Raw genomic sequence first — 17,660 nt, 5'->3', positions numbered from 1 at the left:
CGGGAGAAAGCGCATCCTCCGCACCGCACGCCTTGCCCGAGCCAGCCGGCGGGCGCGCAACCGCAGGGCGGACCCTGGCTCCGGGGCCTACCGCCAGGCCCAGCGTCTCCGCGGCGGGAAGGGGAAGGGTCGACCCACACGCCGGAGGGCCGAGCAGCTGCATACTCGCGCTGCACTGGGTGGGGAGAAGAGGTGGGGGCTGGGGTCACCCTGGAGGCTGGGGGCTCGGGGAGCCGGTTAGGCCTTTCTCACCATCGCGCCAAACTCTCGCTGCCGCCGCTGCCGACTCCGCCGCCGACTCCGCTGCCGCACACGAGTTTAGCCGCAATGTATCCAACAGCCAATCCCCGCGAGAGGAGCCGCCGGAAGTCGTCAGAAGGACACCGCGAAAGAACCTTTCGGACCATAGAGACTAACATATTTCCGGCAGCTAGAGTAGATACTGACTCTGTTTCAGCCATCTTGGAAAAGGGCGACGAGACCCACGGGGAATGTATCGGAACTTGAAAAAGAATCATTTTTTTTTCCAAGACGCTGTCTTCCGTACTCTCGTTATTATGCATGCGGCTAAATTGATCACTGGTATAGAGAGTGATACAAGTCATCTTTCAATGGCCCCACTCAAAAATGGCGGCAGCATAAGAATCCCGGGGCATAGGTCAGTTGTAACCCGGAAGTACTCTTCTAAAGGAGGGGGTGGTAAGGCAATCCGGAAGTGGAGTAATGAAGAGGTGCCACTTGGCGGCCATGGCAGCTGTAGTATCGGTGGCTCCGGGTCAAGGCCCCGCGGAGTGGAGTAACATGGGCAGCACTGGGTATAGGGCAGAGACAGCTTTGTATCAGCTTCGCTACTGAACCCCTAAGGCCCATCGTTAAAAATCTGCAGGACTCCTTTCCTCATTCTAGACTCGGAAGAGAGTTTGCCGGGATTGGTGGGCTGGTCCCAGACCAGCCTGAGGATCACAGGCGGGGCGGCCCCGGGGAGATAGGGCCGCTGGAAGAACGAACGAGTTCGCTTGGGCTTTCGTGCTTTTCTGCTGCCGTCTGGAACGCTGTTCGTGGAGGAAGTAGGCCCATTGTGCTACCCTTATTCCGACGACTGAAGAAATCGCTCACTCTTATATTTCCCGTTGACTTTTCTCATCTGTTAACCCACGGGAATCCAGTGACTGGTATCGGAAAATTTACGGGCAGGGGCCTAAAATTGCTGAAAGTTCTCTCTGGTGCTAGTATTAGCAAAAAGGGGCTGTTTCCAGGTACGTTCAAGAGAAAAGTGACTCGTGAACACATCTGCCGGTGGGGAGGACCAAAGAACTGAAAGTCCACTTGTTATCTTTGAACAACCACACGCGTTTAAGAACCTAAGCACCCTTCGAAGCCTCGAGAATTTGTAGGCTGGTGGTGGGTGAATAAAGGAGGGCAGAATGGAGGATTTCATCTCCATTAGTCTGCTGTCTCTGGCTATGTTGGTGGGATGTTACGTGGCTGGAATCATTCCTTTGGCTGTTAATTTCTCGGAGGTAAGAAGTTCTCAATTTTCTGTTAGCTGTCAGGATGGCAGCTAGGAAGTAGTGACAGTTGTAAAGGGAAGCTGCTTCCCCAGTTAATATCAGAGTTAAAGGTCTTATTAAGGAAGACTATCTTTTCGAAAGATGCATAACATGTAATAATAGAAACAAACCTTCTCTTCATCACTACAGTTCATAACGGGGGTGGGTGGATCCACTGAAGATTCTGGAATACTCTGAACTCGCTGAAATTGCATACCAAAATTTGGGACTCTGTGCATTTTACGGGAGAGAGGCACCATAATGTTCTTTTGATACCCAGAAGTTCCAAAGAATCAAGATTCTAGATTGCAATCAAAATATAAATGGAGAATGTTGTTTGTCCATATGAGTTGAAATCAATATAACTTCTCTTTTTGAGAAAATCAAGCATAGCTTTTTGGGGAAAGGTATTTTTTTGGATACCTGTAATAAGAATGAAGTGAGAAAAACACTAAATTAGATTGTTCTTAAGTCACATTTTCTTTTAAAGAAGGAGACCATTGAATGGGTTTTTGAAGTTGTTTTCAAATGTTTGTTTAGAAATGAATTTTTTGTTAATATGGTTTGACATTTTGTTTAATTTATTTGATTCTTTATCATTACTTGAACAAACATTAACAGGGAAGAATGATGAAAGCATTTTTCAATGAAAGTGCAGATAGGTTCTTCAGGTTGTCATAAGGAGTTCACAACATGCATAGCGCTCAAAGATTGAGGGAGAAAAACTACTACATTCAGGATTTCTTGAGTATACCGTGGGGTTCAGCAGTAAGATAGTTTCACTGCCAGTCCTGAAAGTGCTTTCAAAGAAAAGGGGAGTGGAGAATGGCCTGAAGTATTGATATAAAGGAAAGGTATAGGTGAGGTGTGAGGTGGGCCTTGAGGAAACCTGAGGAAAGAGGAGGCATTTATTGCTGGTAAAGAAAATAACCTGTGGGTGAGAAAGAAGGCGGAACTAGGCATTATGAGTTTGAGAAATAAAGCCCACAGCCAGATAGAAGGGGGACTTGAATTGCTGCTGCTCCTTTTCCGTTTCCTTTTTTATCCGTTCCTTTCAGCATCTAATGATAACATTGAGCTACAATGTTTTGAACATATACATTACTTAATTTCATTTAAAAAACCCAGTGAGGTGCAGATGAGGAGACTGACATTTAGATCATGTAACTTGGACGAGTTCATCAAGTGTGTTAGAGTCACAGCTGTTTGTTCAGTCTCAGTTTTTCTGACTCAGAGCAGTTCTTAGCCACTCTGTCCCTTGTGGCAGAGGTAGCAAACTGGTAGCCCCAAATCTAGCCTACAGACTTACTTTATTAGATTAGCAGAATGTTAATTTTATTATTATTGGTTTTTGTCTTTATTCCTCAAGGTAACAGTTGGCTAGAGCTGAGTATGGTAGATTGTCACGGTCCTTCTTGGCTGTGAAGCCTACTTCACTCATTTGGGCTACCTGCCTGCCCAGTCCTTTGTGAACCTGCTCTCTCTCCTCTGGCATAAATCATATTTTCTTATAACTACAGTAGAATTGAGTTGATATTATTAGAGCTGACACTTGTGAAGTTTAAGTTGGTTTGTATATTTAAAAACTTATTGAGATAACATTTATCAAGAATTATAATTAATTCAAATGAAGAACTGATAGAACTTTTTATTTCTATAAAATTCTTAGACCTTTTCCAGTTTCAGTATTTTCTCAAACTGTCTTGAGTGATTTTTGCAATATGCAGGTATACGCTATCTTCTTTTCTCACTGAAGGAAATGTGTACGTGAGTGGTGTAATTAACTAGGCTATTAATAAGGATAATTAGTATGATATGTCACTTACGGCTTTCTAAATGGATGATCGAATGGTCTTTTTCCAGATGCAGGTCTTGAAATGCTATAAGTCATCATTCATAATATCTGTTCATTATTACAGCAGTAACTGCATTTTGAGCTGTTAGGACAAAAATAAAAGTTATGTGTAACTTAGCTAAAGACATTTTAGAATTCAACTGGTGATTTTTATCTCCTAGGAATTAGCATTTTTTTCCTAGACAAATTATACTATTATTATAGATCAATGTATTGCGAAACTAGTGAGATGATAAATGTGTAAAACATAAACTTCAGGGCTTCCCTGGTGGCGCAGTGGTTGAGAGTCCGCCTGCCGATGCAGGGGACACGGGTTCGTGCCGCGGTCCGGGAAGATCCCACATGCAGCGGAGCGGCTGTGCCCGTGAGCCATGGCCGCTGAGCCTGCGCGTCCGCAGCCTGTGCTCCGCAACGGGAGAGGCCACAACAGTGAGAGGCCCGCGTACTGCAAAAATAAAATAAAATAAAATAAACTTCATTCATGGAGACTAGGAAGCACAGTTTATACCCTTAGAGAATAGCTCCCCTAACTCCTACATTGGCTAAACAACTTTTCTTTTTAAGGAAGTCTAGCTTTTCTCGGGGACTGGAGTTATTATAAATAAAAGGACCAATAAACCTAATTTATTTTGCGGTTCACTTTCATTTATATGAAAAGATTCGCTTTTTATTCATGTTCTTAATCTGTCTGCTCCTTTGTCATTCCAAACTTTTTTCTTCAGAATTTCTCAGAGCAGGAATAAAAGATCAATAAAGCCATTAATTATGGCAGGATTAGTATTTAGAAATGAGTTGAAATCAAGTAGTCTGAAATTGCCGTAACAGTGGTGTCTAGCTGCCATATCTGACCGTCAAGAGGTTTGTGTGGCATTGATTTTTTTGGTCACTTTCTCCACTGCCTTGCCCCCCAACCAACTTTCTTGATGCTTTTGTAACTTCCTTATGCCTAAATGACTTCTAAAACAAAGGAACAAAATCTCTGATTCTCAAATGCATTTATAAGTGGCTGATAATCACGATGCTTTCTTCTTCAGCATATGGGCAGGAGAAAAATTAAACTTGTAAAGGCAGCCAGAACATGCTTTACACAAATGAGGTTTTGTCGGATGAGAGAGTTGGACACACTAGTGTAGTACTATATTGTGTTTTAAGATTCAGTTGTTAATGAGTAGTTTTCTTTGATTCTAAATGAAAATGCTACATAAGTAGGTTGAGAGCCTGCAACTTAACATTACCTGGGATCAACCCAGCTTAGCAGGTGCTCTGATTGAGGAATGAAGTTCAGATATAAATGATGGCCAGAGTGAGATTTTATACTGATGGTCTGGGGATTGTCATTTACCTGAGCATGTCTCCTTTTTGTCACAGAGCTGGGAAAGCAAAGTATTTGCACCAGAGCTCTAGGGCAGCACTCCTCAAATTCTCTGGTGCATGCCAGTTCTTGTTTAACTTCCATTCCATTGCAGAGCAATATACTTGTGGAAATGAAATACTAAGAAAATGAAGTGGAAAAAAGGCATACAGGGCTTGCCTGGTGGCTCAGTGGTTAAGAATCTGCCTGCCAATGCAGGGGACACGGGTTCGAGCCCTGGTCCAGGAAGATCCCACACTCCCAGAGCAGCTAAGCCTGTGCGCCACTACTGAGCCTGCGTGCCACAACTACTAAAGTCCACACGCCTAGAGCCAGTGCTCCGTAGCAAGAGAAGCCACTGCAATGAGAAGCCCACGCACCACAGCAAAGAGTAGCCCCTGCTCGCCGCAACTAGAGAAAGCCCACGCACAGCAACGAAGACCTAACACAGCCAAAAATAATTTTAAAAAAAAGCATACAAAATACAAGCCCAAATGCAGTATTGTGAGATTTAACAGACATACAATTACTCCTATAACTGTAAATATCATATTGCTATAAAACTTTTTGAAGACTTTCTCTCATTTCGTACTTTTCTTCTTACAGGCCAGTTTGGATTATAATGCCACATTTTTCATGTGTTGAAGCAGTATAGGTCCATAGATATGCAGATGAAAGTAGTGCTATTCTTACTTCAATAAAGTTTTTAAGGTAATTAGTAATGCACTAATTTCAAAAGGAACTGTCTGAGATGGGTAGTGTAGGTCAAAATCAGTGTCTGCTTGAGCAAGCTGTTTAACATCCAACTCTTCTCTTAAATGACTTTATAGGATTGTTGTGAGGATGTAAGGAAATAACATAAGCACAGGACTTAACACTGTATCTAGAACATAATAAGAACTTTAAAAAACACTGAGGATTATTCTCAGTACCAATTGTAAAAACTTTTTTAAGATTTTCATTTTTATAACTTTGTTCTAAATTATAATTTTTAAACCTTTTATTTTGGAGCAGACTTCTATTAAGGGGTAAACTCCCCCCCACCCCCAAATCATGAAACTTCTCAGCAATTTGGAATCCAAAAAGTCTTGTTTAGGGGTTGGCATTCCTGTTCACCATGAATGTTTCATTTGGAGAGGCCAGGGCTTTTCCTTTGGTCTCCCTGCTTTATAGTATTTTTCTTAGTAGTTAACTTTCTCTTCTTCATTATACTTATTCTCATTTTAAGCTTTGTTTTGTTTTTCGTGTGTTAAAGTTTTTATTTTGTGTCTAATGATAATAACTGACTCATTCATAATAAATCTCTTTGGCTCTTGAGTTACCACCAAATCAAAGGTTTGTGTCTAAAGAACGAATTTGTTCAGTATGTTTTTTCTCTGACAATTGATTATTTTTAAAATAGATTTGACAAAGTTTCATTTTTAAGGACTTTTGCATTTTCAGGTGTATTAACCTTTTATTCTTTTATGGTAATACAATAGATTTTACAGTTGTTTGGAATTTCATTTCTAAATTTTAGACTTTGAAACGTTGAATTCTCTGTAGTTTATCCATATCTGGAAAGCAATCAGTAACCTTGTCTTCCCTCAGATTATTGTCTTATATTGTTATTGTCTCATAAGTATCTTTGCTTGATAAAGCTAAGTTTGAATCAAAGTCTAGATGCAATCTGATTCAATATTATTTTCCTGAAAAAGTTATATGGATAAACATCATTGACATTTATCTGCATAATAATATTAATAATAGTTAATGCGTATTGAGCTCCCTCTATGTACCAGGCAATGATGTGCATTATCTTGTTTAATCCTCAGGATGAGACTATGAGATAGATACTCAGGCTTGAAGACATCACATACCTGGTAGAGGTGGGATTTGAACTAAGTCAGTTTGATTACCAGTCCAAAGCACTTGACCATTAGATGATATTTTCTTTCCTAATAAACATTGTAAAGAAGGAATGAAAATATTATGGATCTAAATCAGCACCTTTAGCTCCCCCAACTAGGAATATCTTGCATCACTAACATTTTACCTTCCAGAGTGTATCTCATGCCTTGTGCTTACTCAGTGTAGCAGAATTAAAACTACTGAGGTAAACAATCTCTGAATACCATTGAAACCTAAAAGAAAGACTGAATATGTCTTAGATGCCCTTTAAATTAGCACCTGCCAAATTGGAATCTGAAGCAGTTCTCATTTCAAACTATTCAAGATTAACTTCACACTCGATATCTCGATATCTTCATAGTTTAGTCATTCTAAATTGTGCTCTTCAAGAATTGACATCCTTTTTGAGGGAAGAAGACCTGAACTGGATTCAGAATGCTTCTGTATGACAGTCTTAACCTCTCCTCTCATTGAAGAATTTAGATGTGAGACTTTGTTGAATGACAGTGAAGTTTAAGAGCCTCTGTAGCTCAGTTTGGAATTCCAAGTAATAAGTAGTAATGCTAACCATGAGTACAGGTATTTCTTAAAACTTATGATGGAATTATAAAAATCTCAATTCTCCTTTAATACTAATATTCAGTGTCTAACTTCATTGCAATAGAAGCAGGTATTAGTTGGTCTGCAAATTCCTCTGCCCTGATTATATGGATTTTTAAGGGACAGGGTCTTGGGGTTAACTACTAGATAATTACATTGAACAGTCGATTGTGAACCCTGTATTTATCTGGAGGTCAATTTTCTATTAACCAAAAAATTATACCCTAGCTTCTGCACCTTGTTGTATATGTTCCTTTCATTAATTCTTTATGCATTTGACAAAGGCAAGTTGGGGAAAGAAGACAGGTGCTAAAAGCAAAAGATGAAACAATGAAATAGGTTTTATAGAGAAGCAGTTTAGCATGGTGCTTAAGAGTATAGATTCTGGAGCTAGACTGTGTAGGTTCAGATCATGGCTCTGCCATTTGCTGGCTTTGTGAGCCGGGACAAATTACTTGAACTTTCGCTGCCTCTGTTGTACAAAGTGGGGATAATAGAAGTATCTACCTTATAGGATTATTGTGAGGATTAAATGAGTTAATATATGTAAGGTGATTATAATTGAACGTGCCTGGCTTAGTAAGTACTTAGTGAATATTATTATTAATAGAGGTGAAGGAAAAGAATATTGATAGCACCTCTGTTATGCAGAACTTGTCCATCCAGAAGCCTCAGCAATCTAAAGGACTAGAAAAGTCTCTGATTAGCTAAATAGATAGCCTTAAGAGCAAGCACTTTACTTGCTGTCTACTGTTCTTGGCTCTCACTTGGCTCCTGTGTAACTTTTTGTGTAATTTTAGTAAGCTGGTGTGCCAGTTATCAATTTATTGCCTCCCAGCTCCAAATTCACTCTTCATTAGCTACGCTGCAAAAATGGATGTGGGCCCTTTAAATATTTTTCCTTTGCCAGCTGGCACAATGTTAAGCTTTGTCAGTAGAGGATACTGGAGAGAAGTTGTAAGGAGAAGGGGTTTTCCCTCTTGGTTCTGGCATGCTTGCTCAGCAGGCCTCCTAGGTGACTTGATTCCTGTAGCACAGCCAGCCTCACCAGTGTCCAGCTTCTGCACTGCAGGTGGCTTTCAAAGCCCCAGACTCCTGCTGAACACACAGCTTCTCCAGCACCCAGCGGTCAGGAGTTCCCACTGGCAACCCCGTCTTGGGTGGTTTTATAGGAGAGTCTCTCTGGTGAGACACTTTCCCATGAACAGTTTTCCCAACACCCTAGAGTACAGATTTCCAGTGAGTTAACACCAGTGTGGCACCACAGAAACTTCTCTGCTTGTGATATTGTGATTTATAATAAGAAGTATGTATTTGCTTTTCCTGGCACAGAGTTCCTAAAACCCTTGGAATTTCCTAAATGATAAGAGCCATAAAGGTGTCTTATTATGTGAATGAGGTGACTTTTGGAAAGCCACTAGGTAACCTAAGGATGGGGGCTTGTCACCTGGAGAACCAACCACATGATTCCAAGGGTTGGAACTTAACAGTCCCACCAGGGAGGGGAAAGGGGATGGAGTTGAATGAATCGTCAGTGGCCAGTGATTTAATCAATCATGCCTATGTAATGAAGCCTCCATAAAACCCCAAAGGATAGGGTTTGGAGATCTGGTTCGGTGAACACATGGAGGTGCTAGGAGAGTTGCATGCCCAGAGAGCATGGAAGCTCCGTGACCTTTCCCCATACCTTGCTTATGAATCTCTTATATCTGGCTGTTCTTGAGTTATATTCTTTTATAATAAACAGGTAATCTAGTAGGTAAAATGTTTTTCTGAGTTCTGTGAGCTACTCTAGCCAATTAATTGAACCCAAGGAACCTCTGACCTATAGCTAGTTGGTCAGAAGCACTGATAACAACCTGGACTTGGAACTGGCATCTGAAATGGCAGGGGGCCAGTCTTGTAGGACCTGATGCTATTTCCGGATAGTGTTAGAATTGAACTGAATTGTGGGACACCCTACTGGTGTCCAAGCATTGCTTGGTCTAGGGAAACCCCACCACCACACATATACCTTGGAATTGGTCCCAGACCTTTTACTGCTGTTCATTGAGCCCCAGCCATGCCCTCTCCAGCAGAGTTTGGATCTCAACCCCTATGAGACCTCTTCTTTGAGCAAATCTTATTTTGGTCCTGGGTAGTCACCGCTCCTTTTAGCTGCAGTTCTTATGTTCTTCAGAGTTCTTTCTTGCTGGTTAATTTCTCATTATTCCAGTTCCCCCCCCTTTTTTTTTTTTTGCGGTACACGGGCCTCTCACTGTTGTGGCCTCTCCTGTTGCGGAGCACAGGCTCCGGGCGCGCAGGCTCAGTGGCCATGGCTCACGGGCCTAGCCGCTCCGCGGCATGTGGGATCTTCCCAGACCGGGGCTCGAACCCGTGTCCCCTGCATCGGCAGGTGGACTCTCAACCACTGCGCCACCAGGGAAGCCCTCCAGTCCCCTTTTATAGTTACTCGTTGTATTAAATTTTTCTGGTTCAGATTACTTTATGACTTCCATTTCTTGATTGAACCCTGACTAATACAGCTAGGTAACGGGTCATAAAATCATATAAGTATTGAGGCTGAACAGTGAATCAGGCCTGGAGGAAGATAAAATGGTTCAAGTGTCATGATGTGTGGCAGCTAACCTCCACTGTCAGTGCCTGGGAGTCTAAGGGAGTCGTGAGAACCGTGGTCAACTGTGGCACAGAAGAGCACGTGCCATTTGATGACACCAGCCCTGCTGTTGTCAAATCTTCCTACTTTTCAGAAGTTGGAAATCTGGATTCTTATATGAACCTTCTAAATTTTATACTTTGGCTACTAATTCAAATATTATTGCGTCGCTGTGTGGGTCAAAAAACCTGTGTTTTGGACTTCCCTGGTGGCGCAGTGGTTAAGAATCCGCCTGCCAATGCAGGAGACATGGGTTCGAACCCTGGTCCCGGAAGATCCCACGTGCCACGGAGCAACTAAGCCCGTGTGCCACAACTACTGAGCCTGTGCTCTATGGCGCACGTGCCGCAACTACTGAGCCCATTGCTGCAACTACTGAAGCCCGTGTGCCTAGAGGCCGTGCTCTGCAACAAGAGAAGCCACCGCAATGAGAAGCCTGCGCACTGCAATGAAGAGTAGCCCCCCGCTCGCTGCAACTAGAGAAAGCCCGCATGCAGTAACAAAAACCCAACACAGCCAAAAACGAAACGAAACAAAACCAAAAAACCCCTATGTTTTGAACTGCCAGTCTCAATCCTCTGGGCTGGACTGTCTGATTTCTAAGCTCTCTGTAAAGTAGAAAGAGCAAACTAGAAGGGGTGGGGCAACAAGTAGAGGAAATAAGTCACAGCACGACAACAAGGGGGGAGACTGAAAAACATTTCAAATTACTACAAAACCTAAGTGTTTTGTAGTAATTTGAAGTGTTACTATGTGTTTAGAACCACTTGGTAAAGGGGAAAACATCTCTACGTGCATATTAAGGGCACTGTGCTCTCTAAGCCCACCACAGTATAATAATTAATAATAACAGTAGCTACAGTATCAACTCATGTGTCAAGTTCTGCACTGATTTTACAGTAACCTTGAAAGGGAAGAATTCTTACCCTGTTTATAGATGATGAAACTGAGCCTCAGGGTTTACTAAGTTCAAAGCCACTGTTTATATAGCCTCTAATTAAATGAACAAAAAAAATTTTTTTAAGCCTGGCTATATAATAGGGATTCTTTGTGGCAAATTTAAAAAATATGATAATGTGTAAAAAGAAAATAAAATCATCCATTATCCCACTGTCCAGTGAGAATCACCAGTAACATTTTTGTTTCTTTTCATTCTTTTTTTTTCTATTTGTTTGCATTTTTAATATGGTTGATTATGTGGTATATGTATAAATTTACATTTCCCCTTCTTTTACCTGGTAATTATAAACATTTTCCTTTATTATTAAAATCATGTTCCATGCACTTTTTTGGGGTGGGGGGCATGCTGCGCGGCTTGTGGGATCCAGGGATTGAACCTGGGCCCTTGGCAGTGAAAGTGCCAAGTCCTAACCACTGGACCACCAGGGAATTCCCTATAGGCACTTTTTTTTTTTTTTGGCTGTATTGGGTCTTCATTGCTGCGTGCAGGCTTTCTCTAGTTGCCGCAAGTGGGGGCTACTCTTAGTTGCGGTGCGCAGGCTTCTCATTGCGGTGGCTTCTCTGTTGTGGAACGCAGGATCTAGGCGCGGCAGGCTTCAGTAGTTGTGGCACGTGGGCTCAGTAGTTGTGGCTCGCGGGCTGTAGAGCACAGGCTCCATAGTTGTGGCGCATGGGCTTCGTTGCTCCACGGCATGTGGGATCTTCCCGGACCAGGGCTCGAACCTGTGTCCCCTGCCTTGGCAGGCAGATTCTTAACCACTACGCCACCAGGGAAGTCCCCTATAGGCACTTTTTAATGTCTTCATTACGTTCAGTTATTTTACATGCAGAAATTCTTATTATGCATTTAATTTGTTTTCAAGTTTCTGCTATGATAATAGTGTTGAATGAATATTTTTGTGTCTAAAGCTATGACCATATTTCAGATTATTTCCTCAGGGGTAGAATGACAGGATTAAAGAGCATAAACATCTTCAAGAAGGTTCTCAATCTATATTACCAGTTTTTTTAAATGCATTTTTTTTCAACAAATGCAAATGACACTGTGTTCTCACAAACACTGAGTACTATCATTTTTAATTTTTAAAACTTTGCTAATTCGATAGAGAAAATGTAGTTTATTATTTTAATTTTCTCAGTTCAGTCAAACTTCTTATGTATTAATAATATAATATTTCATTGCCAGTGTTTTCCCAGGTCTTTCCCATGCATCAATGGGTTTTTGTTTGTTTTTGTAGTCACATCTAACAATCTTACGGGATTTCCTTTTATTTTTAGAAAGGACTCATACAAAAAGACAAGTTAGTCTTGTTTTCCAAGATTGAAGGAAGTGGCATCAATAAAGTATTGCTTGTTCTTACCTCTATGTCAAGTGAATTAGGAAAGGGGAAGCCTATATGCCACTGGCATAATGGCAACTGTGGTAGCATTGTTCACTTGAACTTCTGTCCAAGTATCTGGGTTTTGTTTTGTGATTCTTGTGGAGGAGGGGCTTAGAAGCATTTACTGCATGCTACTGATGAGGCTGAAGATAAGTAATAATGACAACTACTCTGTGCTAAATGTGCTAACATCATACTCCTACATGATGGTGGTAGTAGTGGCAGCCCTGAAGGATATTGAACTTGCTCAGTATCACAGAGCCACTACTTAGAGGCAGGAAGCTTTTTGGCATCTTGCCTCAGTTGTAAGGACTTGAAGAATCGTGTTCATATTTGAGTTTTCTTCGTTATCTGTTATTGACACTTAGCAGATAATGTAGTAGTTAAATTGACATTAGGAAGTATCTCCTTGAAGCAGGCTTATTTGTAAGAATATGGAGAAAGAAAGCCTTTGTTGCTTGAACAAGAGTTACTTTGTGCCCTATGATATTTCATCTCTTCAGTGCCTGGAGCTTTGAAGGAATCAGTCTCATAACATGAGATGCATCTTTGATTTTTTAGGAAACTATAGTTGCTGCTTTCAGAACTAACATGAACATGGTATAAGGGAGATTGAAATAAACAATCTTCGGTATTAAAAGCTTTTAAAATTATTAGCATGCGTTTAGTTGAACCAAATAATTTATTGACTATTTCTATGAGCAAGGAAAGAAAAACCGTTTGACTACCTTGGTGTCTGCCAAGAAAACTAAACTGACTTCAAAGCTTTGCACTGCACTGATAGCTAATGGCATTGAATACAAACTGTTGTTTTAATTAATACTTTTGGTCAATCGTTTGGCTTAGTCAGGCTACAGATGTGAAATTGTAAAATGAGATATCATAAAATGAATGACATTGCACAGTTCATGCCTCTCTTGAGCAAATGTTTCATTTCTCCACCAGAAACTATTGCTTTGGGAACTCTTTTCATCTTGGACCAACACTTGGAATTTGTAGTTCTTCATTTAAATACACCCTTTTAGTGATTTACCATAAGCAAAGGAGGGAACCATAAGCAAAATGTCAGCATTTTAACTTTGACATGTACATAGTTTTGAGATTAAATAACAAGTTGTGAAGTTGTGTGAAAGAATACAGCTGTACAAATAACATGGAGCCACATCTCAAGTGCTTGAAATAAGTAAGATTGAGTCTAAAATGATTTAGGTAGTTAACAAAATTTTTTAAAGAAAAATTGAAACTATACCCCTTGACAATTATGCCTATTTTTTGACTATTGATTTTTTTCATCACAAGTGTTGCCTCTATAATTAGGTTGCTGTAAGAAAGTTAGTACACATTTATCAAGCTGATGAAAGTTATGTAGAATAAATAATCTTTATATCGCTTTGCTGAAGATTGAAACAGTGACTGAACAGTGATTGAAACAGTGCTGAAGATTGAAACAAGGTTTTGAGCTCCTTGGAAATAAAACAGTTGTCATTTAAGGTATTTGCATGAATGAGACAGATGACAGCATTGCCTCACATTTACTATGATGGAATTCTATTATGGTTCTTCATTATATGTACTTTAATACCCCTTGAGCCAAAGGATAAATTCTGAATCAAATAACCACTGAAAATTCTAGATATGGTTATGCTTTTAAGGGACTTTTTCCCTTAAAAGGCCTATTTCCTAGCACAAGTATTCTAAAGAGGTTCCAGTGCATTCATATATTTGTTGATATTAAAGGCCAGTGGAGTGGCAGATACCAAGTCCCCAGTGCCTTGCATGATGCTGGGCATTTCATTCATTCTCTTAGTATATGTTTAGGGGAGAATCTGTTATGTGCCAGATACTGTTCTATAAACTGAGTATTCAGCAGGAAATTAAAAACAAAAGTTTCTGCCTTGGGCTTCCCTGGTGGTGCGGTGGTTGAGAGTCCGCTTGCCGATGCAGGGGACACGGGTTCATGCCCCGGTCCGGGAAGATCCCACATGCCGCGGAGCGGCTGCGCCCGTGAGCCATGGCCACTGAGCCTGCGCGTCCGGAGCCTGTTGCTCCGCAACGGGAGAGGCCACAACAGTGAGAGGCCCGCGTACCGCAAAAAAAAAAAAAAAAAAAAAGTTTCTGCCTTCATAGAACTTAAAGTTTTGGGGTAAGCAGTTCCAGGAACAAACATAAGTTTGTTCAATTTAGTTAACTTAGTTAAACATAGGAAGTTTAACTTCATTTGGTAAATTAAATGTGCTTTAATTTCAAAATAGACTGAAAACATAATACAGTAATTTTAGCTCACACTGCCTTTCCTCAGAGGAAATATTACAAAGCTAGATGATTTACTCAAGTTTACCTGAATGATCTCTTTTTTACAGATTCTCAAATTCTTTTTTTTCTGACTTTTTTTTATGGTATTGTAATACAGATCTCATGCTTACACTGTTGTAGGCCAGGGTTTTCCAGGCTTTTGGATTTCACAGGTCAGTAATATATTTGAAATTCAGGAGAATTGGTAAAGGATTGCCTGCTTTAATTTTGCAAGTAAGGACACTAAAAAACAAAAACTATTGTCACCATCATTTCTTAAAAGAAAGGACATTTTAACATAAAAGAGTATGTAGGACATAATCTTAGAATAAAGAATAGTCCTCTACATTGAAGAAATAAAATGTTATGAAAAGCTCATTACATTGTCCTTATTTCTCATTTTGCCACAGACCTTTAGAAAATGTCAACAGAGAACAATTATAACTAATTGTAATTTTGGTTTTCCTCTCGATGTTGCTAAGGGATTTTTCTGACACACTATTTAAAGAGGTTGTGTGATTGGATTTTGTCTTTTTTTTTAGAGGTAAATTTTATGTAATGGGTTTATGTCTCGTGCCATATGAAGGACATTGTCTTGGAATGCACAGGGCAGCAGAGTACGATGTCAAATCTAATCATGCCTCTACACTAACTAGCCTAGCTGTGTGATCTTGGGCAAATCATCCCTCATTTTTGGCTTTTGATTCTCCATCTTCATAGAGCGAGGATCATTTCTTATATTTCTTCCAGTTCTTAAACTTGGATTCCATGTTGATAACTTTGGTAGCTAGTATCACACTTTCAAAAGTATGTGTCTAAAGATTAATAAAAATTTTTACTGTCTTTCTAAAAATTTGGACCAGGCTCCCGTTCACATTCCTTCAGCTGAGAGCATTTAATTGTTCATACATGATTAACAAAGAAGTGTAATTTCATGACTATGTACTTTAAAGATTTACCATAATTTTTTTGTAATGATATTAGCTGCACATGGAGATTTGACTGTTTTCTAGCTTGGGCCTTTGGGAAATTCTTATAAAATCTGTTGTGATAGATAATGTTCAGAAATCTGGTCCATGTAAATACGTGAATGCAATTATAAGTAATTTCATCTTAGAAACAATGTCTAAAAATATTAGATTATTTTAAATTACTTAAAATTTAAAAGACAGCATTTTAGGAGAATTATTTTTTACTTTCTTTACAGATTTGAAGCTTTTGTGTTTTTTGTAGTGTCCATAGTTATCCTGGATGGCATGTATCCCTCAGTTTTCTTAAATGGTACTATTTCAGCACCTTAATTTTGTGGTATGCAAGCCTCAAAAGCCTTCTGCTCCTGCTTGTAAAACTTGTCTCAATCTAGTGCTTCATGTGACTCCAGTGTAGAATATAATGAAGCACCTGGTAAGTGCCTTGTGAGTTTGTGGATTGATCCACAATTGTAAGCACCGCTGGTTTCTGCATGCAGTTATTTACATAAAATTCTGGTGAATGATTTTTAAGGACTATCTGAATGACAAATTAGATTAAGAAAAAAAGAATTTTTTTTTCGGCCGCAGCACGTAACTTGCAGGATCTCAGTTCCCCAACCAGGGATTGAACCCAGGCCATGGCAGTGAAAGCCCAGAATCCTAACCACTAGGCCACCAGGGAATTCCCCAAGAAAACATTTTGAAAGTGGTTTTTGGTATTCTCCATAGACCTCTGACCTTGGTTTCGAAAAACTGCCATGAAGACGCCTTGTTAAAATTGAATAGTTCTGAAATGAATCCTTTCAGAGGTCCTGGCTGAGTAAATTACTCTCCAGATAATTTTATAGAGTAAAAGGTACAAATCTTAATACAGTTTGCTGAAATGTGACAAATGTTTATAAATGTAACTCACATCCCAATCAAGATTTAGAACACTTCCATCATCCTAAAAAAATAACCTGGTGCCATTTTCCAGTTAGTCTTTTCTGCCACTGTGTAACCCTCCTGCCAGAAGCAGCCGCTGTTCTGATTTCTGTTGCCATAGATAGTTTGGCCTGCTTTTAAACTTCATGTAAATGGACTCAGTACATGCTCTCTTTGTGTAAGGCCTTTCAAACATTGGGGTGATGTTTTTGAGATTCACGTTGCTGTATGAAGCAGTCATTTTTTCCTTTTTGTTACTGATTAGTATTCCATTGTGTAAGTGTACCACAGTTTGTTTATCCATTCTGCTATTGCTGTACATCTGATTCAGATTCTGGCTATTATGGATAAAGCTTCTATGAGCATTCTTATACAAATTTTGGTGGGGACATATGCTTTCATTTCTCTTGGTAAATACCCCAAAGTGGAATTGCTGGTTTAACCTTATAGGAGATGACCAGTTTTCCAAAGTGGTTGTACCATTTTATGCTCTCACCAACAATGTATGAGAGTTCCAGTTGCTCTATATCCTTGCCATCATTTAGTGTTCTCAGTCTTTTTAATTTTAGCCATTTTAGTGGATGTGAAGAGGTATCTTACTGTAGTTTAAACTTGCACTTTCATGATGCTTAAATGATGTTGAGCACCTTTTCATGGGCTTTCTGGCCATTCATATATCTTTTGTGAAGTATCTGTTCAGTGTTTTACCCGTTTTTATTTTTTAACTTTAATTTTGTCTCTTATTGAGTTGTATTCATTCTTTATATTTCAAATACAAGTGCTTTGTCAGTGTCTTAGGTTGGGTTCCCCAGAAAACAGACTCTGAGAAGATTTGCATGCAGGAAGTTTATTGGGGAGTGCTCTTGGGAGTAACACCTGTGAAAGAATGAGCAGGATTAAGCAGATGGAGAAGTTGAACTGTCATTCAGTTGCCCCAGAGGCCTCAGATCAACCCACAGAAGGCTCTGAAGCTGGATGCCCCTTCTGAGATATTCTGAATTGAGACAAGGAGATGAGGCTTTGTACCTCCCTCCACATAGCACCAAGTGGGCTAGTCACTGGATGTGGACTGCCCTGGGAGAGGGACTATAACTTGAGGCTAGCCAGTTCCTTTGACCCAAGGGCAATATCGCAGAGGGATTCAGCTGCAAGCCATCAGCAGGCAACAGCCCCAGCAGCTGGGGGAATAGGTGTCTCCAACCTGAAGGGGGCTGATGTGGGCAGCGTTA

The 17,660-nt window shown here is 40.2% G+C and overlaps 1 protein-coding gene across 1 annotated transcript in view; it reads left to right on the top strand.

The window, feature by feature from the left end:
* The first annotated feature begins 733 nt into the window (after nt 1-733).
* The window catches only part of SLC39A9 (solute carrier family 39 member 9), a 47,269-nt gene continuing 30,342 nt past the window's right edge, over nt 734-17,660 (top strand). Inside the window, exon 1 of the mRNA XM_060004339.1 lies at nt 734-1,520. Coding sequence (XP_059860322.1) covers nt 1,425-1,520 — 96 coding nt within the window. The 5' untranslated portion in view covers nt 734-1,424. The remainder of the gene's footprint in view (nt 1,521-17,660) is intronic.

This window comes from Delphinus delphis, chromosome 2 (genome assembly GCF_949987515.2).
Source record: "Delphinus delphis chromosome 2, mDelDel1.2, whole genome shotgun sequence".
In the NCBI taxonomy this organism is placed as follows: domain Eukaryota; kingdom Metazoa; phylum Chordata; class Mammalia; order Artiodactyla; family Delphinidae; genus Delphinus; species Delphinus delphis.
This window is presented reverse-complemented; position numbering and strand designations above follow the sequence as displayed.